The sequence below is a fragment of the Zingiber officinale genome, chromosome 10B (assembly GCF_018446385.1).
Source record: "Zingiber officinale cultivar Zhangliang chromosome 10B, Zo_v1.1, whole genome shotgun sequence".
In the NCBI taxonomy this organism is placed as follows: Eukaryota; Viridiplantae; Streptophyta; class Magnoliopsida; order Zingiberales; family Zingiberaceae; genus Zingiber; species Zingiber officinale.
This window is the reverse complement of record NC_056005.1, coordinates 44,486,803-44,508,473: the sequence shown is the minus strand read 5'-3', so window position 1 is coordinate 44,508,473 and position 21,671 is coordinate 44,486,803. Positions and strand designations below refer to the sequence as shown.

The 21,671-nt window shown below is 36.6% G+C and overlaps 2 protein-coding genes across 2 annotated transcripts; one reads left to right on the top strand and one right to left on the bottom strand.

Annotated features, from left to right (window-relative positions):
• Positions 1 to 7,218: 7,218 nt before the first annotated feature.
• On the top strand, positions 7,219 to 19,037 carry LOC122029355. Its single transcript, XM_042588304.1, has 18 exons — positions 7,219 to 8,698; positions 9,427 to 9,498; positions 9,589 to 9,793; positions 9,865 to 9,973; positions 13,012 to 13,107; positions 13,221 to 13,302; positions 13,388 to 13,447; positions 13,518 to 13,570; positions 13,646 to 13,812; positions 15,042 to 15,252; positions 15,829 to 15,886; positions 15,974 to 16,030; positions 16,285 to 16,530; positions 17,344 to 17,408; positions 17,485 to 17,541; positions 17,627 to 17,720; positions 18,473 to 18,613; positions 18,686 to 19,037. Exons 1-18 carry the CDS (start codon positions 7,397 to 7,399, stop codon positions 18,791 to 18,793), a joined length of 3,183 nt encoding a protein of 1,060 aa, XP_042444238.1. The 5' UTR covers positions 7,219 to 7,396; the 3' UTR covers positions 18,794 to 19,037.
• Positions 19,038 to 19,538: 501 nt separating this feature from the next.
• Positions 19,539 to 21,361, bottom strand: LOC122029119. The gene is made up of 3 exons (XM_042588071.1): positions 21,058 to 21,361; positions 20,399 to 20,658; positions 19,539 to 20,132 (listed from the first exon to the last, which is right to left on the bottom strand). Exons 1-3 carry the CDS (start codon positions 21,359 to 21,361, stop codon positions 19,539 to 19,541), a joined length of 1,158 nt encoding a protein of 385 aa, XP_042444005.1.
• Between the last annotated feature and the right edge of the window lie 310 nt (positions 21,362 to 21,671).

Sequence of the window (21,671 nt, the reverse complement as noted above, 5' to 3'; positions counted from 1 at the left end):
CTATGTTATTAATTTCATTAAATATTAATTTCCAAAATTGGCTTCCAGAACTGCATGGCGAGGCACATGACCTTCTTGGATATGGGAGCAACCACCACCGCCTAGACAAAGCCTTTTAAAGAAAGCTAATATTTAATTTTCTTAAATAACTCTAGGTTACCAAAAAGAACAATCGAATCACAAATTCGAAAAATAAAATAAAAGAAACACAACTTTAAAACAAATCCGAAAACTCTAGAATCATATGTCTCTTGTGTTTGGTATTTCCAAAAATAACTATACAAAGAAAACTAGTATGATGCGAAAAATAATTACTAGTTATACCTTTCTTTGTAAACAAATAATCTCTTGATCTTCTACCGTATTCCTCTTTTTATCCCGGATGTTGTGTGGACAACGATCTACCGAAATGAGAATCCACCTAAGCCACCTTCTTCTCCAAGCAAGATTCGGCCACCACAGTTCTCCAAGAGAAGTAGAGGTCCGACCACCACCACCAAGCTCCAAGGGATACAAGAAACAAAACCTCCTTTCTCTCCTTCTCCTAGCTAGAACTGACCACCATCAAGAGCTCCAAGAGAAGATAACACCGGCCACTAAAGAAGAAGAGAAGAGGAGAGGCAAAACATCTAGGGTCGGCCACACCAAGGAGAAAAAGAGAGGAAGAAAAGAATAGAGTTCGCACCCATGAAGGCACCTCTACCCCCTCTTTTATAATCCTTGGTCTTGGCAAATAAGGAAAATTTAAATAAAAACTTCCTTATTACTTTGCCATGAAAAGGAAAATTTAATTAATTAAAAATTAAAATCCTTTTCACAATTTTAATGGCCGGCCACTTTAATCCCCAAAATAAGGAGAGTTTTAATTAACACAAGAATTAAAACTTCCTAATTTGTTTCCAAAAATTTATAAAAAATTTCTCTAATAATTTTTCCCTTCATGGTGGATAAAAAGGAAATTTTATAAATTAAAATCATTCTTTTAAACATGTGGATAATTTTCAAAAAGAAAGTTATCTCTAAAAATTAAAATCTTCTTTCAATCTATAAATAAGGAAAGATATCAAATCTTTTCTTAATCTTTTGTAGAAACTTATAAAAGAGATATTTAATTTTTAAACTCTTGTTTAAATCATGAACATGGTTAAAAAAGGAAAGTTTTCTTAAAATTAAAATCCACCTTTCAATCTATAAATAAGGAAAGATTTCAAATCTTTTCTTAATCTTTTGTAGAAAGATATAAAAGGAAAGATTTAAATTTCAAACTCTCTTTTAAAACCATGATATCCACATAAGAAATAATTTTAATAAAAATTCTTTTTTATTTTCTAGTGGTCGGCCACCTAAGCTTGGGACCCAAGCTTTGACCGGCCACTTATAATTGGCTCCACCAATAGCTTTGGCCGACCCTAGCTTGGGCTCCAAGCTAGCTTGGCCGGCCACTTTAAGGTGGATAGAAAGGTGGGTATAGGTGGGTATGAATCTCTATATACAAGAGGCTACGATAGGGACCCAGAGGAGGAATTGGTTTTGGTCTCCCGATGAAATTAAGCTTCCCGTGTTCGCCCCGAACACACAACTTAACTTCATCAATAATAATTCATACCACTAAAAAATTATTATTTAACTACCGCACCAATCCCAAATTACATTTTGGGCTCCTTCTTATTATGAGTGTGTTAGTCTCTCTGTGTTTAAGATAATGATTGTCCACTAATTAAATGAGTTACTGACAACTTACTTAATTAATATCTTAGTCCAAGAGTAGAACCACTCAACCTTATCGTCATGTCGGACTAAGTCCACCTGTAGGGTTTACCATGACAATTCTTATGAGCTCCTCTTGGGGTCAACCCCCCCTTCTAGCCGGCCACCAACGGTCCAACAAAATTATTGTCCTTATTTTGACTAGTCATTACCCAACCGAGTAAGTTGTTATTTTGGAGGTGCCAACTAATTTAGAGTCTCCCATTGAATTGTTGAGTTTGATTTTTAAGTTTTGGATTTGTGTCGATTACTTTTATAATTATAGTGGACTTGATGGTAATTTGATTTGTTTGATTTTATTTCATTTTTAAATTTAGAAATTTAGTTTTGAAGATTTATTTTGGTTTGAATTTAAGATTTTAGTTGGATTTGATTTTATATAATGGATCTCATTTTTAGGTACATAATATTGATTGATTCCTACTTGCATGGTTAGACACACTTTTAGAGCCCAAACTTTAGTTTGGGTCTTATTTTGATTAACTAATGATATAAAGGATTGTTGGTTGAGTTGGACTTGTATTCGAGTCCAGACTTGTTGTACACAGCTCTTTATGACCCAAGTATCATGTCGAGATACTTGGATCAAATTGTGAATTTTTGTAGTAATTCTTTTAATTCAATTATTTCATTTTTCAGTCTAAGATTATCCTTCTCAAGTTTTGCAACTTGAGTTGGGATTTCAGCTTGAATTGGTTCAGCTGTTAAACTTGATTTTAATTGTTCATTGAATTTGTTATTTTCTTTTATTAGTTCATTTATGTAATTTTTAGAGTTAGTTAATTTCTTGTTTAAACATGCAATAATTAAAAAAAATCTTTTTCTTAAAGTAAAGTATACCTCATCGGAACCTTCGGAAACGAGTGTGAACTCGTGGCTCGATTCGAGTTCGGACCCGTCTTCTGATTCGTTCTCCGATTCTGATTCGTAAGCCATCAGTACGAGGTAGTTGGTGTGCTGCGATTCTCCACCATCTGATTCATCTCCGGATGATTTGTCCCACGTTGCTTTGAAAGCCTTCTTTTTTTGTCAAAATCGGGCAGTCGATCTTGTAGTTCCCCCTTCTTATTGCATCTGAAGCAGGTCACATTCTTGCTATTAGAATTGGAGGTGGAGTTGATCTTTTGCAGGCCCTTTTTGTTTAAATTCTTCTTTCTCCTAGTGAACATCTTTCTTACCAGGTTCATCGGATGTTCTTCATCCTCTGAGTCTTGGTCAGACTCAATTTCAGGTTCAGGGTTGGTTCTGGACTTTTCTTTTGATGTCCCTGCAATAAGAGCAATACCTTTCTCAGTTTTGGCGTTAGTCTGTTCATGTAGCTCTAATTCACAAAATAGTTTGTCTAATTTTAATTTTGACAAATTCCTCGAAATCTTATAGACATCCACAATGGATGCCCATGGTATATTTCAAGGAAACACATTTAGAGCATACTTAATCAGATCTCGGTTCTCCATCTGGTGGCCAATAGTGTGAAGTCCATTGAGAATATCTTTTATACTCGCGTGCAGCTGACTGGCAGTCTCACCTTTTTTCCATTTTTATATTAAATAATTTATTTAGATATAAGTATCTTTTCATTACCTTTGCGTCGTTGGTCCCCTCGTGTAGTTCTATGAGTTTGTCTCATAGCTCTTTGGTGTTTTCGTGAGGGCCGATGCGGTTAAGCTATTCTTTGTTAGCCCGCACTGATTGTGTTAAGGGTCTTGAAGTCAATTTGTGTTTTTTTCTTCATTTCTGGATTCCAATTTTCTGGGTCCATTGGAATTCAGGCGTTGTCCATTGGTACTTTGTACCCTTTGGTGGCGCTGAACCACTCGTCGAAGTCCATTTTTAGGTATACCTCCATCCGCTTCTTCCAGTACAGGAAGTCATCGTCATTGAAGAGCGGAGGATGGACGGTGTTGTATCCTTCATTTTGGGTCATTTCACTGCTATAGATAGAAAACTAAAAGAGTTGTCAAGACTTGGTCTTGGATTAGCAGAGTTTGAGATAAAGAAATATAAAAGAACTTGAGAGGTGTTGCACCAACTTCAAGTTAAAATCGAACGAAAAATTATCTGAATAGGTAAAGTTTTACCAATTCAAATAGAATGTGAAAAATAAAAAAAAATAATTCCCCCGGCTTGATTGGTGGTTGCACCAATTCAGAGTAGAACTTGCTCTGATACCACTTGTTGTATCGATCACACATGAGGGGAGGGGGGGGGGGTGAATCACGTGGTTTTCAAAAATTCATTTTGTCATTTTTAAAATCACAAGTATGCACAGTGGAAAGTACGTATGAAATCAAAATTAAAAAGACATGTGAAAGATACAAGCAGTTTACTTGGTTTGAAACCTTCGACGACTCCTACTCCAAGACATAAGTCCTGCAGACTTATCAATGGGTAAACCACTAAAGACCTCTTCCGATACATCCGGAAGACGAAATCGAGTACAAAGAAAGTTCAAACAAGTGCAACACACTGCACTTGTCCTTTTGCAGTAATCAAATATACAAATGAAATGTTACCGACACTTTTAGAAATAAAAGTAGGAGCACTCGTGTGTCAGTGTTGGTCTACCGGCCGTGATCGGAAGTCCTCAGAGCAGTTGTCAGGTGCAGCAGCTTCGTAGCAGAGTCGTAGCAGAAGCCTGGGGTAGTCGGAAGCTTAAAAGGATGCGCGGTAGCTCGTATATCAGTGTTATTTGAATGCCTTTTCGAGACTGCCTTATATAAGGCATGGAAGGTGCCTTCCATAGTTGTTGAAGGCGCCTCCAATAAGTTAAACTTGATCTCAAACAACCCGATACTTATCCACGGCGAGGTCAAAATTTCACCCTATGGAAGGCGTCTTCCATAGCCATAGAAGGCGTCTTCTATAAACAGTATGAAGGCGCCTTCACTACTTGAAGGCACCTTCGGGCACTGTTCATCCGAAGGCAAATATGCTCCTTTTGTCCTGCAAAACAATGTTAGTCCAAATAATCTGCAAAACAAATGTTAGGACAATAATAATTAATAATAAAGAATAGTAATTAGTTCCCGTTCTCCTAGGACCAGGAACTAGTCAAGGTCTCAGTTTAGGGATCCTAAATGGACCTAAACTGGACCAATGCCTACTGTCTCTCAACCGAGATGCGTCCTCACAAGATCACTCTCCTCAATGACTTACTTTAACTTACCAACTTGCCAGACATCCGGTCAGCCCGTCGACTTGTCTAGACTTCATACAAGCTATTCGGTCGGCTCGTTGACCTAGCTGAATTCTTGCCAGATATTCGGTCAGCCTGTCGACATATCTGGACTTCATACCAACTATCTGGTTGGCCCGTTGACCTAGCTGGATTTCTTGCCAGATATCCGGTTAATCCATTGACCTATCTGGACTTCTCTTGCACACTTAATCAAGTGGTTAGATCACAACAAAATCTAACTTAAGTTACTTGTCATTCATCAAAATCTAAGTTAGACCGTTAGTACAAACTGCACCAATAAATTCGACCGACAGTTAGTCGAACCATCTCTGTACCGAGCTTGATAGAGTGGTAAAAAACACTTGACATTTTATTGCATCGCTATACTAATGCAGTAGAGTGGCGTTCTTGAATCTTCGGAGGTGATCTTCAAGATCGGTGTTGTCTCCATACTCTCCAACCGACAAAGGTCGGAAATGCTTAGACAACTTTTCATCTAATACCTCTTGAGAGAAAGGGACATTGGGTTGTTCAGGTGATTCCCTAGCAATAGGAGCCTTGCCTCACCTCGGGTCCCTTTAGGGTGAATTCTCAGTCGAGGAGGCTTGTGACCGTTCGATTTTACCTCAACCCTCAACGGGCGTTCGGAAAAATACTCGAGGGAACTCAAACAACTATTTTTGCTTGGATCTTTTCTCAAATACAGGAAGCTCTTCTAACGAGGCCATGGATGCCCCGGTGCAGGTAAGAATCAATGACTTGTTTTAGGGACAAGGCATGTGCCTTGGCGTTCACAAATAGCTCGTATTTATCCGGGGTCATGGCAACGTTGATTTTATCGACGACGTCTATCTTTATGTTCTAGAACAGGTGAATGTGTTCCCACAGATGATGCCAAATTTGATCCCGTCCGGAAGCTGAGTAGATGAATGGCCAGTGAGGTGGCAGGAATGTTGACAAAGGAAGGACTTCGAGTTGGGAGCTACAGACCTACGCACAGCATAGACAGAACCAACGAGAACATTAGAGCGAGAACCATGGAGGGGTTCCTGACACAAACACTCCGACGCTTAAGTTAGAGCGGTAGCAGAGCGAAATGGAGAAGAAGACAAACAGTAGAATCGTAATGTGGATGCGTGTGCGCACGTGCGTACCTAGTTAAAGAAAAGGACCCCTTTTATACTGTCTCTCATAATCTCCACAATAATTAGGCATCAAAGAATGTCAAGAGTCAGAATATGTCAGGTAGTGGAGGATGATCACCTTCTTCTAGGCACAGGAAGGCTTCGTTGCATATATATGTCAGAGCAGAGGAATATTCTCTGGTGAATAGCCATTATTCTCTGATAGGTAGTTTGATTAGCTTGGAGCCGACAAAATGTATGACGAGAGTCTTGCCCATGAGAAGTGAGGAACTAAGCTCCAGAGGTCCGATCGGCCAAGGACCGATCGAATGTATGTTGGGAGTTGAGTCCCGTTAAAAATGATTCATTCGGATATATATACTTTAACTTTAACTAGCGCATCATCTTAATTATCAATCTCACATTACTTTTAAAGTCACTCATAACACACTGTATCAAACAAGAAGACATGATATTTTACTCCATCTAGACACTGATGCAACGGGTGACATCCTCGGTTCTCCGGATTAGTTGTGATTGTACTCTCACTTGTGCCAGTCTAAAGTTAGTTGGTGACTCTTCAACCAAAACTTTTGCTGAAAAGGAGTTCACTTGTGCTGTGCGATGTGATTCCTCTCATTAGCCTCTGTACCTTTTGAAGGTCATCTTGTGGATACCTAAGGTTGACAGAGCGAGCACGACCCCTCGCGCTCTGGGTTGTCGACCTGTTGTTTGGTCTCCTGATCTTCACTCGAAACTTTCTCCATCATCATTGCCACCAGGAGGGGGAGGGGTCCCATCGCTGTCTCCAAATCGTTTGGGCAAGAATTGATTGCGTCTGCCAATGAATGAGAGTCTCAGGGTTTTCGGGTATCAAATTATTATGATGGAGATTCCATGGCAAATTGATTAAAATCTAATCTCATGTAATTGTAACCCGCAGATCTAGCAACTAATCCAACGCTTAATAAATATATTCCGTTATCGATATATTAGGAAGTCCAGAACGACAAAAAGAACCGGCTTGCCAATTTCGGCCCGGACATGAGGCCGAGTAGTCTACACCAACGGCCCAAGCCACATCCATGACCGGGTCAAATATAGGAGCAATTTGATCACAACGCTCGACGTTGATCTAGACATCACGCTCTGATTTGAAACCAATCGGTTTCGGTTTCTATTTTACCAATTTGTTCTCCCCTTCCCTTCTCTTTCCTTCCCCCCAACTTAATCCCCTGCCTCCTCAAATTCCCGAGAAGCAACGATTTGTGCCCCTCCGAGCCCTAATTATCCCCGCGGTTCGCCTCCTGCTCCTCTGCCTCCGATGGCGTTGGCTGGCGGAACTCTCGCCTCTCCTCCGCCTGATTCCGTGGAGAACGGTTGTGGCCCTACCGATCTCGAGGACTCCGTCCTCCGCTCCGGCGTCCGGACGGGCCTCAAGCGGGAGTTCGCCTTCGCTCTCAAGGCGCAGGCTCAGATTTCCATCTCCCTTGGCCGCACCCGCTCTGGTAATTCCCGGTCCGCCCCCGCCGCCGTTGTTTCCCCTCGTGAGAGCAAGCGGATGAAGAAGCACGCCTCGGATCTGACGGCCGTGGCCTCCTCGCATTCGCCTGCTGATCCTCTGATGGTGGTCGATTCTTCTGCGTCTTTGGATCCGGTTGAACCGGATGCCAACGCGTCGATTGAAGGTAAGACTGCAGATTCGGTGAATGTTGTTCCCATGGAGCAGGCGGATGCTGAAGGAACTCCCTTGACGAGGGACGGTAAAGTGCAGTCTGCCGTCGATATCCATCCTCCTCCATTGAACTCCATCATCTTGGCTCTGGGATCTTGTTCGAGTAACAAAGTTAAAGGAGTTAGGCGTTCTTCTTTGATTGTTCCGGCAGAGTTTGAGGCCAGAGGGAAAATCGATAATACATCAGTATCTCCTCAAAATCTGGATTCATTGGTAGTGTCGGATAATACCCATGTTGATGGCAGTGGCAAAATATTGGACAATGAGTTCATTGGAAGTGATTGCGTTGAAGACTTGGTTATGGTTGATGTCGCTGATGAACTGGAGGCAGGAACTTCCAGAACAGGGAGCCATGTAAAAATTACAGGGCCACCGAGTAAAGGTGTATCAGAGGAATCAAATATTGTGTCAATTCCGGTATTAATTATGGATGAGGGAGGCTTTCCCGTAGGAAGGTGTCCAGATGGAATAAGGATTGACAATGGTTCATCAAAGAAGACTTTTGTTAGGAGGTTTACAAGGTCGGCTTTGAAGGTGACTTGTACCGAGCATAAAGAGACCTCTGTGGATTCTCATATTACAATGAATGGTCACTTCAGTCACAAAGATAGCAATAGCCATGTCTTGAGCCCCATGAGAAGATTTACAAGGTCAGCTGCTAAGGGGATATCCAGCATCACTAGCACAAGCAGTTCTTCATCAGGATCTGAAGATAGCAAAGGTATTGCAAATGCTGCAAGTTGTTCTTCAATGTTGACTCCTAATAAGAAAATGGAATTAAAGATGTCAAAGAAAATAACATCAACAAAGGTTCCCAGTAACATAAGGGAATTGCTTTCCACTGGTTTGCTTGAGGGGTTGCCCGTGAGTTACAATGCTTCTTGTGGTAAGGTAAGTTTTATATTTGTTGTTTTAACTAATTAGTCTGTTTGAAGGTTATGTACTGCTATATTTACCTGCAATAACAGTGCATAAATTTCATCATTTGGAGCATTTTAAGGCCTGATTTTTCCTACATTGTTAATATCAGTTAATTTAAAAATATATCATAACCTTGTCACTTTTAACAAATCTGAATTTACTTTTCAATTTTATCAAATCTGTCCTAAACCATTTGATTCTCTAACAACTCTATTCCACCAATAAGTTTGAATCCAATTATGGCTTTCATCTACTTTCCATTGCTTCTCTTCCCTGCAATTGGTCTCAATTATCGAAAACTAAGTGTCATTTTTCATGTGATAATTGAAAATGAATAACATACTATTGGATTCAATTTAAAAAAAATGTTAAACCTGGGTGTCATTGTTGATAAGACGATTGAATTTAATAAACTTTATCATATTTTAAAATATATTGTCAATATTTATTTGTAAATGAGTAATAATTTTAATGGAGGGTTAGAATTGTTAGAGACTGATCTGTTAAAAGTGAAATGGAGAGATAAAATTTGTCAAAAGTGATATTGGTTTTAGCCTTATTTCTAGATGTTCTTGTACTTTTCCCTCTTGTTCTTATGGTAATTTGTGGTTTCCCTAAACTTCAGTTTTCAAATATCTTTCCTATATTTCTTTCATCTGGAAGTTCAGGGTAAACTGTTTTCTGTATTCTCATTACAGCATTTAGCACTAAGAGGTGTGATTAAGGGCAATGGCATACTGTGCTCTTGTGCTTCTTGTGATGGTTCTATTGTGAGTATTTTATTAGTTTGATTTGGTCATCTGATAGGGCGGCATAGAACTGAGAAAGATTAATGTTTTCTTTTTATCTTTGTTTATCAGGTTGTTTCAGCATATGTATTTGAACAACATGCTCATAGCACAAAAAAACACCCAGCTAATTTTATTTTCTTGCCAAATGGGAAAAGCCTTCATGATATTGTTAAGGCATGCGCCAGTTCACCTTTGGACATGTTGGAAGCTAGAATCCAAAATGCAATAGGTCAAGTCTCTTCACAGGGTACCTTTACTTGTCAAAAATGCAAAGGTGATTATTCTCTTAGAACCGACATAGTTATTTTATCGTTCTTGATTTCTTAATGATCATTCATATCTTAGGGCCAATAATTACTCCTGCAAAGTTTGGAAATTTTTGTGATTCATGTCTGGAATCACAACAACCTCCAAGAACTCCAAGCCCAATACATGGAAGTGCCTTCACAAAAGGGTACGCTATTTGGAATTGATAAACATCTATGTTTATTGGACTGAATTTATTTGACATCTTTTGAATGTGCAATTTCAGTAAAGTTACATGGAGATGTTGTATACTAATTCTCTCATTTTTCTTATGTCAAATCCTTGTTTGACAATAATGGTATTAGTTTTCCTTGTTAGGCAATCTGCAATCATGGTATTAGCTCCTGAGATGACTGTTTTTAATGGAATTTTAATATTCGTTTTCTTCTATTGTTATCAAAGAGAAGGAAGCAATGGAGCATTGATATGAACTGATCTGTGATTACCATTTACTGAATAGAAGTAAAAAAATTCAGATGCAAACCCTAAGGGTGTGGTTGTTTTAACGTGAACCATGCTTGTACCCCTATGAATCATATCTGCTTCATGTGGGGATCTATAACTTAATCAAAATACCTCTATTTTAGTAAAATGCAATAGTAGAAAAATCATACTTAGTTTGTAACTAATAAAACAATAAAAGTAACTCGATATCCTTCCCCTCACAAGTGTTGATGTTGCTATAGATCCAATACTATATTTTTTCAATTTATTTACTTTGTTTTTTATTAGACCTAATTATAGTCTTAAAAGCTAGACTTGTTTCATGAGTGTCAGATGCACCAAGTACATAAATGACTTTGATTTGTTAGCATCCTTAATAGCCTCATTGATTAATTATTAAGAAGGCAGTTGGACAATTATTTTAGTGGCGTCAATAAGTTAAATAGTAAGAATATAAGCACTAATTTTGGATGGCAAGTATGCCCATTTAGATGGGGCCATGCATCAACTTGCTTCAAGTTGGGGTTGTCGCACCCCATCCCAGAATGTGGATAGGGTAGAAAATGATAAAATATATAACTCAAATATGGGAATGATGGGATATATTTTTTGTTTGCTCAATTTTTTCTAGTTGGTACACAAAAAATGATATTTAACTATTTAGCTCATACATATATAGTTTATATTTCTTTGAGCTCCCCTTGCCAAAGAAACACGGTGGGGGTAGTATCGCAAAGAAGATTTTACTTAAGGTCAATAGTGGGGAGATTTTCGTCAATGACTCATTCTGCCTCACTTTGCTTCTTTATGTCAGTGAAGATGGGAAGTTAATTCCCCACTTTGCTCTATTATCATCTGTGGATATGAATAAATATTTTTATAAAAAAGATGAATTTTGTCATGAACTATTTTAAGATACACCTACAGTTATTAATATCTATATAAAAAGAGGGGAAAAAAGATAGAGCTTGTGAGCATCATAGTTGAAACATGTATCATTTATTTTTCCCTAAAATTTTAATCTAAAATACCAATCCACACTATATGGTGTTAAAGTGCCTAGTTTGCATAATTCGTATCAACATAAACGGTTGAATAAAATATCATTAATTTTATATGCATTTTATTACATATATTTAAAAATTGCCAATATCGGTCCTAAATCCGAATGAAAAAGGTTGAGGGTTGCATTAAGTTAGCCAAAATCAAACACAAGTGAATATTCTATAAATGAATCCATTAAATTGTTGTGCTATGTTAGGTCCTTCCCCGGAAAGAATGCGTTACAGGATCCGTCTGTAATGTTTTGATAAGGACCGCTATATCTTTATGAGAACTTAAGTGTAGTATTAGATATACAAGAATTTTCACAGCATAAGTTTGATAAGTACAAATATTATAGGTATATTGAATGTCTTAGATCTGGAACATAAACGCACATCGGTAAAGCAAGGTAGTAGATATGACAATTAAGAAAGGAATTAATATTTTATGATTACAAGAGATAAAATGGGTAGGAGAGAATACAGACATAATAGAGAACTTAGGTTTTAAGTTATGGTATGTAGGAAGGATTAAAATAAAAAATGAAATAGGTATTATTGTAGATAATTCGTTAAAGGATGAAGTGACATGAGTAGTTATAAAGGAGATAGTATTATAACTTTTAGGATAGTGGTACCGAAAGAAATTATTAATGTAATTTGCTTATATGCACCTCAAGTAGATTGGATGAAACCAAATATAAGGATCTACCTCCTCCGTGTTGACCTAGGGGATCTTTTTGTCCCCATGTTTATGATTTTTGATAGATAAGGATGGTTTTTATTCATTTGCATTTTGATCAATTCTTGTACCATCTTTCGGATTGCACCTAATTGTGGCAACTTCATCTAGTATCTAGTATGTTATCTTAGCGAGGTCTTGGGGTCAAAACTCAATGCGTCCGAGCATGCCCTATCCCATGCCTCGGTCACTTGCACTAATGACTAGTAGTCACTAGTGGTTTACCTCCTTCGTATTGACTTAGGGACGGGTTGGCGGGGGCACTGAGGGTGAATAAATCGCCTTTTGCCACATAGTATGTCAACTTGGCAAGCACATGCCCTCAAGAAAAAAAAAACTCCTCTCACGCCCTAGCCAACTTAGTGACTATAAGCTAACCCGTGATTTACCTCCCTTCACATAACTTGAGATGGACTGTCAAAGGTGTCTGGGTGAGTATAATCACCTTCCTGCTACAATAGTATGTCAACTTGGCAATCGACTATAAGTTGATCTTGTGATTTACCTCCCTTCACATAACTTAGGGACGGTGGGTGTTTGGGGTGAGCGTAATTACCTTTTGCTATAATAGTATGTCACAATGGATGTCCCCATAGGTTGGCACAGTTGGTACCTGCATGAGTGTTTGGGGTCAATTTCTAGTGGGTGTGAAAATGCCTCGTTGGATGTCTGACCTCCCCGACGCAAAGGGTCACTGGTTAGGGTAAATGCCCCCACCCCCACCCCACCCTACCCTAGAGGGGCCGCTAAGGTGACAAGTTCACCTTTTGACCCAATAGTATGTCACAATAGATGGCTTAGGTTATTGGTTCCAAATTCAAAATATTACAGAATTTACAGCTTCATGTGTTTGGAATGACTACTTTATTTGCTCATCTATCTTTTTTATTTAAAAACTTGTCTTTTGTTCTACTTTTAATCTTATTAAAATGTGTTCTGTATGGATTTTCTGCACAGGTTATCGAAGCCTGTTTCTGTAACAAGTCATGCAGACAGCTCATCCAAAAACCTAACATCAAATAAAAAGACTAGTCTTGGGAGACTGACTAGAAAGTATCTCAGACATTTCCCATCTTTTTCCCATATCTTAGCTAGAATTACTCTTCGTCTCCTTTTTTTACCTTGCCTCTAATTTTGTCTTTGTTTTCATCATTACCTTCTTCAAGGGATATTGGCCTGCACAAGTTGGTCTTTATGACTGATATTTTGCCAGAGGGTACTGAAGTAGGCTACTATGTCCGTGGAAAGGTTGTTCTAATAAGATAGTGGATTGATTCTCATTTGAAAAATATGTTGTTGTTTTACTAACAAGGTTTTTATGATTATTTTTCAGCGGCTTCTTGAGGGCTACATAAAAGATTCTGGAATATGTTGTCAGTGCTGCAATTCTGTGGTAATGTATACCTCATGCTGTTTTTTTTTACACATAAATCAGAATTTAATTTTTTGTATACCAAATACAGGTTAGCCCTTCACAATTTGAAGCTCATGCTGGTCAAGCATTGAGGCGCAAACCGTAAGTGGAAATATTTCAGCTCTTTGTAATGATTGAATCACCACACTTATCTATCCATTGTGCTATGATTTCCAGTTACAACTACATTTACACTTCCAATGGAGTTTCCCTGCATGAGTTATCAGTTTCACTAGCAAAAGATCGAAAAACGATAGCTAGCGACAGTGACGATCTTTGCAGCATATGTGCTGATGGTGGAAATCTAGTACTTTGTGATCTTTGTCCTAGAGCATTCCACAAAGGTTTCCCCCCTCTTTCTTGATTAAGAAACATGGCATCTTGTATTATTATGATAGCATGCACTTATGTATACATTGGTTTCAATCTTGTTAACTAGTATAACTATATTTATGATCTTTCTCAGAATTTGTAGAGTTGTAATTCAATAAATAATCTTTCTCATCCTGCTATATGTTTCATTAAAAGTTTATTTATTGATTTCTCCACCTTTACCAACTTGAGCATTCTATAAAGCTTTTAATTTCATATGTTTTGGTGTGCATATTGCACATTGCTTTCCAAAGGAAGAAATGGTCTCTCAAACATAGGATACAGGTTTGGGAATAGGATTGTATTCATTGACAATGGTGGAATTGGAACCAACCTCTGCTGGACAAGTTAGGGAATAGGATTGTCTGTGAGACCTTTGCTGATCTGTTAACCATTGCACCATCTAATGCAGGAGAGATGAAGAAGGCGAGTTTGTTAATTATAAGAAGAAAACTCACTAATCTTTCCTTCCTATTCTTCTCTTTATTTACACTCTTCTCCATCTAGTTTCCCCCCTCTGTCTGACCTATCCTTTTATCCTCTAACTCATTTCCCCTTCTCTTTTTTGTTCATTCATGGATAATAGAATTTCTGTAACATTTTTGCAACATCTCTAAGTTAGTTCATATTATTCATTTTACTTTTTCTTCAACATAGAATCAGCAAAAATTAATCAATTGAATTTTTATGAATTTCAAATTTGTAAACCATTTTTTAATAAAGTTAATAATTTTGGAAAAAAACTAGATTACTTTTGGAAGTAGTATTTTATAGGGTACATTTTGTATCAGGATCAGATAATACCATAAATTAGTTTCTAAATTTAATGTTGTTTATATCTCAACTACAAATCTGGCATATGAACTCCATAATTGGCACTCCTTTGGGTAAATTGCCTGTCTTCTTGTTTATACAGACTAAGTTGACTCTTACAGCATTCAAACTACATATAGAAGTTATAGTTCTATTAATTCCATTTCACTTTAGTGGAAGAGTAGCTTAACTTTTTTCCAGTGTAGCATTTAACATTTTTTGTTATTTACCCAAGAACTTAATTCTTTCAAATAGTCCTGTTCCATTATTTATTTCTATGCTGCTCTTCTTGAATATGCATGCTCTATCAAAATATGGGAATCTCTTTCTCTTCAGTAATTGGGTGGTATTATTTTTCCAAGTGTTAATCTAATTGTATCTGTTGCAGAATGTATTGGTTTGTCCAGTGCTCCAAAAGGGGATTGGCACTGTCGATATTGTCAAAGTCTTCATCAACGGGAGAAATGTTTGTCGAGTAATAAGAATGCAATTGCTGCTGGGAGAGTTGCTGGTGTGGATCCCATTGAGCAGATATTTAAACGGTGTATCCGTATTGTCACAACAACACTGACTGATGACAGTTCATGTTCACTGTGCAGGTTATTACTTTGACATTGTTCCTGAGCTCTTGATAGGGGATATTTTCAAACATTATTTGTTGAATAATTCAGATGAACTGGTTAAAACATTACATTTTCCAATTTGATTGCATTCCCTTTGAGGCTTTTGCTGTGATTTTTTTTCATTTTTATTTTGTAATGGATTCAAATTAAATTCTTACTAAAGACTGCATTAGCTAGTAATACATTAGGTTGCTTTGGTTTTCTAAGATTTTTCATAGTTTTTAAAAATATTCAGCTATAAATATTTGCATTTCACTTTTGATGAGATTTGGATTCGGGTTTTTTGTTTTAACTTGATTTGATTTGATAAGAACCCAACTCTTGTGGTTCCAAGCCAAGTTAGGGTTGGCCAAAGTGCTATTTTTTTCTATCACATACAGACTCAGAACAATGCTCTATCACATACATAATGTTTATTTTTTCTGATGCTTTGTTGCAAAGCTGCTTTTTTGGCCAATTTATATATAGTGTGACTTCAAATTCAGTTTGAATTTTGGAGTTGGGACACTAGATACTTCTGAAATTATTTCTGATGTTTGTAAATCTATTCAGGTGTCATGATTTTAGTAGAGGAGGATTTAATGACCGCACTGTTATAATCTGTGATCAGGTATATTTCAGTTGTATAATGCCCAGAAAAGTTTGATTTTTTTCATCCGTCATTGAAAAAACTCACTTGGTTTGTCATTGGATTCAGTGCGAGAGGGAATACCATGTTGGATGTTTGAGGGATCATAAAATGGCTGATTTAAAGGTACTTCCATATTTACCACTCTTAAATTCTCTTTCCGATAAACATACAAACTAAAATTGTGTGTGATTAGCCTTAAGATTCCTAGATACCCACTATTATTTAACTAGTCTGAAGAATAGAATTGCCTAGATATCTTCTCAATTTAACTAGAATGTATGTACCAAGTAGGAAGAATAGAACTTTGTTTGGTCAATTTGTGCCTTTGCACTATATGATGGATACATTTTTGAACTTGATTATCACTTTAATTTCAGGAACTGCCTCTAGGAGAATGGTTCTGCTGCACTGATTGCATCCGAATGCGAAGTGCATTGGAGGAATACCTTCATCGTAGAGCAGAGTTGCTTCCTTCTTCAAATATGGACATTTTAAAGAGGAAATGTGACAGTAGAGGTTTAGATAAAAATTTAGACACTGACATAAGATGGAGACTTTTAAGTGGAAGAGCACTTGAAGCAGACAGTAAACTTCTCCTTTCAAGGGCAGTTACTATTTTCCACGTAAGTGATGTTACACAATTTAAATATTTAAGTGATGTTACACTATTAAATATTGACAAATGTCTCTTATATACAATTCCTCTCACATTGTTTTGCTGCTTATAAACTATTTTGATTTTATAAATCTCAATACATTGTGTTCACAATCTGTAGTGGCATGAATATGTAAAAGTAAAAAAAACTTTGTATCAGCCTTGTCGGATGGGTATAATTGGTAGGACTAGAATCAACAAAAGAAGTGCAAAAATTAAAATAAAAGTTAGATAAATTGATTTATTGTCTAATGTGACAAAAAGTGTTAAAAAAATGATGTGTATTAACTGTCAACTATTAGTATTATAGAATACCAAGTAATCATATTATCACAGTATGAATAATCAAAATGAAACTCCTCAATTGCCTGCTTGCTAAATAATAAACTAAAATAAATAATATACAACAACAACAACAACAACCAAGCCTTTTCCCACTAGGTGGAGTCGGCTGTATGAATCCTTTTACACCATTGAGCTTTATCTCCTATTATATCATCATCTATATTTAAATAAATTTTATCTTGTTTTATTGTTGCTAACTAAGTCTTTTGCCTCTTCCTCTTCCTCTTCCTCTTCCTCTTCCTCGTTTGATAAAACTAAAATAAATAATATGGCATACAATTATTCATATATGATAAAAACTGATAGTGTATTATTAATATGATATTTAAAAATATGAATAGTTTGTGTTTAATACATAATTTAAATAATATGATTAAATATAAGTTAAAGTTGCTGAATTGCTCGTGAGTAATTTTTTTTTAATATTTATTTACAGGAATCATTTGATCCTATTGTTGAAGCATCGACTGGAAAGGATCTTATTCCATCAATGGTTTATGGGTGAGAGCATTGTCTTCTGTTTCCCATTATTCGTAATTGCATTTTTTACATACTGATTATCTGTTTGTTCTGGAAGGCGGAGTGTGAAGGGTCAAGATTTTGCAGGGATGTATTGTCCAGTACTAATAGTTGGGTACGTTTTCACAAGTAAAGCAGGCATCACTTGTTCATTCCTCAGTAGCTTTACAATTTTGTTTTAAGTGTGCTCAATATTGCAGTTCATGTGTGGTATCTGCGGGATTATTACGTTTTTTGGGGAGGGATGTTGCTGAACTTCCATTAGTTGCAACAAGTAGAGAACATCAGGGCCAGGTGTGTTCTTGTATCTATGTTCAGATTGCTTATCTATTGATTAATTTAGTGTCGAACAAAGGTGTCAAGTGCTTGGAGCTTGACCTTGTAAGAGAGTTCATTCGAGCTTACATCATCCCTAACAACAACAACAATTCTGAGCTTTACTTTTGGATTGAAATTTCTAAATCAAACCCCTTCTCCAAATTACATGGTTTTTTAAAAATAAAATAAAATTCTGAACAACCTTATTTTGTATTTGTGAGGTTCGATTGCTCTAGAATGGACATGTGAAACACTTTTGTTAGACAATTATAAGAGGATAACATCAGAACAACCTGTTGGCCTTTTGTTAATTTGCTTTTGCTGTATCTAACTCCACAGTGTTTACATATGAACCTGTAACTGAAACATTTATCATTTTGAATGATGCTCCCTCTCTTTTATGTCATGTTAGACATCATAGTTTGCTTTGCTCTTAACTTAAATTCTGTATTGTTATACCTATTTTTGATAAGATGATGAACATGTGACTGATAAGCATTTAAAGGCCTGACGTTGGGTAAACATTTCTAGTTAACTGGTGATCATAGCTGAAGCTTAGCACAATTTGTTGAGCTAGTCCTAAGCAAGTTAAATCTCATCTCTGCTTAGCTCATCTTTTGCTCATTTTTTTCCTTCTTTGCTTGATTTGATCCTGTAATTCTTGTACGGTTTTATTTCTCCATCATTAAGATGATTCCCACTAAATAGTTAATTCTTCGTTTCTGTAGGGTTATTTCCAATCTCTGTTTTCATGTATTGAGAGATTTTTAGCTTCTCTTGGTGTGAGGCATATAGTATTACCTGCAGCTGAGGAAGCTGAATCTATTTGGACTAACAAATTCGGTTTCACAAAAATTAGCACAGATCAGGTTGGCCTTTCTCTAACAATTTTCAATTTGAGTAATGGAACGGTTTCACAATTAAGCATGCATTTCTTGCAGCTGGAGACATATCTACAGGGTGCCCATGCCACATCCTTTCACGGAACAACAATGCTATGCAAGTCGATTCCTGTTTCAATGTTTTTGTCACAAGGCGATAAAAGATGATAATGATTCGTGTTCATTTTACATCTTTCATTGTCAGTTGGAGGAGCCTTTTTTTAGTGGTGCTTTTCAGTTGGCGAGTAAATATTAGAGAGGGTATGTTTTGTAAACCAAATAACTCATCCTCAAAGGCAATTCTTGGCTAAATTTTTGGTAGTGTTTTTTTTTTGTTAGCACGTAATATGCCTATGTACACAACATTAAGAGCTCAATCCTCAAGCAATTCTGTGTTTGATTTTTTTTGTTCCCTTCTATTTGTGTATAGAAAATCATCGCTACCACCTCGAAAGGTGGCAGAATTTTGTTGCTAACGAGTCCAGCTCATTTTATTTATAACTTAATCTAGCATCTCTGCCAGTTCTATTTTGTGTTTTCCGTGCGGACTGGAATTTGGAAGGGTTAATGGCCAGGGAGGACAAACATTTAGAGATGGATTTGTGCTTATTTCTTTAAAGAAACAAGAAATGTTTCATGAATCTGTTTATCTCACTAGATGGTCGGCTATTTAGTAGTCGTTTAAGTTATTAATTTGAACGTGTCTCTCGAAGTTTTTTTCTTAATATATGTAATTTCGACTCTCTCTAATATTTTTATTTCTTATTTTGTTCATTTTCATATGTTTATACATCCATCTTAACGGGGACGGATTCAAGAATTCGAGTTAGGGGGGCTTAAAATTAATGTAATAAATTATATATTATTATAAAAAATAGATGTATAACAAAAAAAAGTCATTACATCATTTTATTCAACAAAGTTGTGCTCTACGAGATTTTGAAACATAAAATTCATCTATAATAGAATCTACATCTATATCCTTAGTTAAATCTCGTTCAATATAAATTGTCAAACAATCTTCAAGAAATTCATCCTCCATTTTATTGTGAAGTGCTATCTTCACATTCTTCATTGCTGAAAAGGCTCGCTCAGTAGTGGCAGTAGAAACAGATAACGTCAAAACTAGATGAATCAATCTAGTCAACATAACATAAATCTTTGATCGTCCACTCTCAGTCAATTGCTGACATAAATCAACAAGTGTAGAAGCCTTCAAGTTTTGTATCACATCAAGTTTATAATGTACCAATTCATACTTCAAAGCAATAATGTCTTGATTTGTGAAATCTTCATGATAAAACTTCATTGCAAGCTTGCAAATATCATCAATGTTAATTGATTCAAATGAATTTTTAGGATCTAAAGCGGTACTAAGAGAAAGAAGTTTCACTGATGACTCATTAAATCGAGTATTTAACTCCATCAAGATGAAATCTATTGCTGCATTAAAAATATCAAAGTGGTAATGATGCTCAACTGTAGTTTGCTGACGGGAACGACCAATCTTATATAAACAATCAAGATCAGGCACATCAATTTCATTTCTCGTACAAAAACTTTCACTTCATGAAGAAAATCTTCCCACCCGCATTCTCTAAGTTCTTGGAGGATAGTTTTGGTAGTAGAGATAAATGTAATAGCAGATAAAATATCTTGAGATTTTCTTTGAAGAATTTGATAAAGAGAATCTGTTGTTCTCATAATTTTATGCATTAAATGCAAAATGAACACAAATTCAAAGCTTGCCATGTTTCTATAAATCCCCCGAACTTGAGCCTTAGCTCTTCCATTTGGAGAATGATCACTAAGAACTTCAAAAATTTTGCAAGTTGCAGCATACATACCTATCAAGCTTTTTACTGAGTCATAGTGAGAACTCCAACGAGTAGTTCCCGCTCGCTGTAAATTACCAATTTGATTGGCCCCACTTCCAGAATTACGTTCTCCAATTGCCAACATATGCTCGATTTCAATTCTCTGTGCAGTATGTAACTCAGCAATGCGTTTAGTAGAAGAAGTAACAATATTTACTATATTATCCAAATGAGAAAAGAACTCTCAAATAACACTAACATCCTTGGCTGCAGAAACCAATGTGAGTTGTAATCGATGGGCAAAACAATGGACATAGTATGCATAGGGACAATCTCTGAGAAATAATGCCTGAAGTTCATTCCATGCGCCACGCATATTACTAGCACCATCATATCCTTAGCCTCTGATTTTCTTAACTTGTAGGTCATGATGAACAAGAACATTTGATATTTCTTTTTTCAGGTTCAATGAGGTAGTATCGTTAATACTTTTGATGGCAAAAAATCTTTCTGTCAAAACCCCATAATTATTCACAAATCTCAAGATAATGGCCATTTGCTCTCGTTTAGATATATCTCATGCTTCATCAACAAGAATACAAAAATATTTATCACCAACTTCTTCACGAACCATCTTTCGTACTCTATTAGCCATAATATGTAAAATCTCTTTCTGAATTTCTGGAGCGATATATTGAGCATTTTTTGGAGCATTCTCAAGTACAACTTTATCAATTTCTGTACTCATTTTTGCAAAAGCCTTTACTAATTCAAGAAAATTCCCACGATTAGATGAAGATAGAGATTCATCACTACCTCTAAAGGCACACCCTTGAAGTGCTAGCCAGCGAACAGTGACAATTGAGGTCCTCAAACGCAAACGATTTTTTTCTTTTTCCTCTTTAGATTGGGCATGCATGACATTATCAATATGTTGTGAGGGTCTCATCAAATTTTCAGCCGTTCTCTCGCACATAGTATGAGGCGAAGAAGCTGCAGAACCAATATGGGCAAGAAATGCACATGTTTTTCCTTGATTTACCCTTTTCCAATTGTCAAATCCTTCATTGACCAATGCCGAGATATTAGACGAATTAACATCATTCAGGAAAAGAAAACAATAAAAGCAATATGCCTTATTTGTTGAAGGTGAATATTCCAACCAATGAAATTTCTGGAACCATTTTTTTTTAAATCGACGATTTTAACTTCCAAATTTTGTAGCCGGA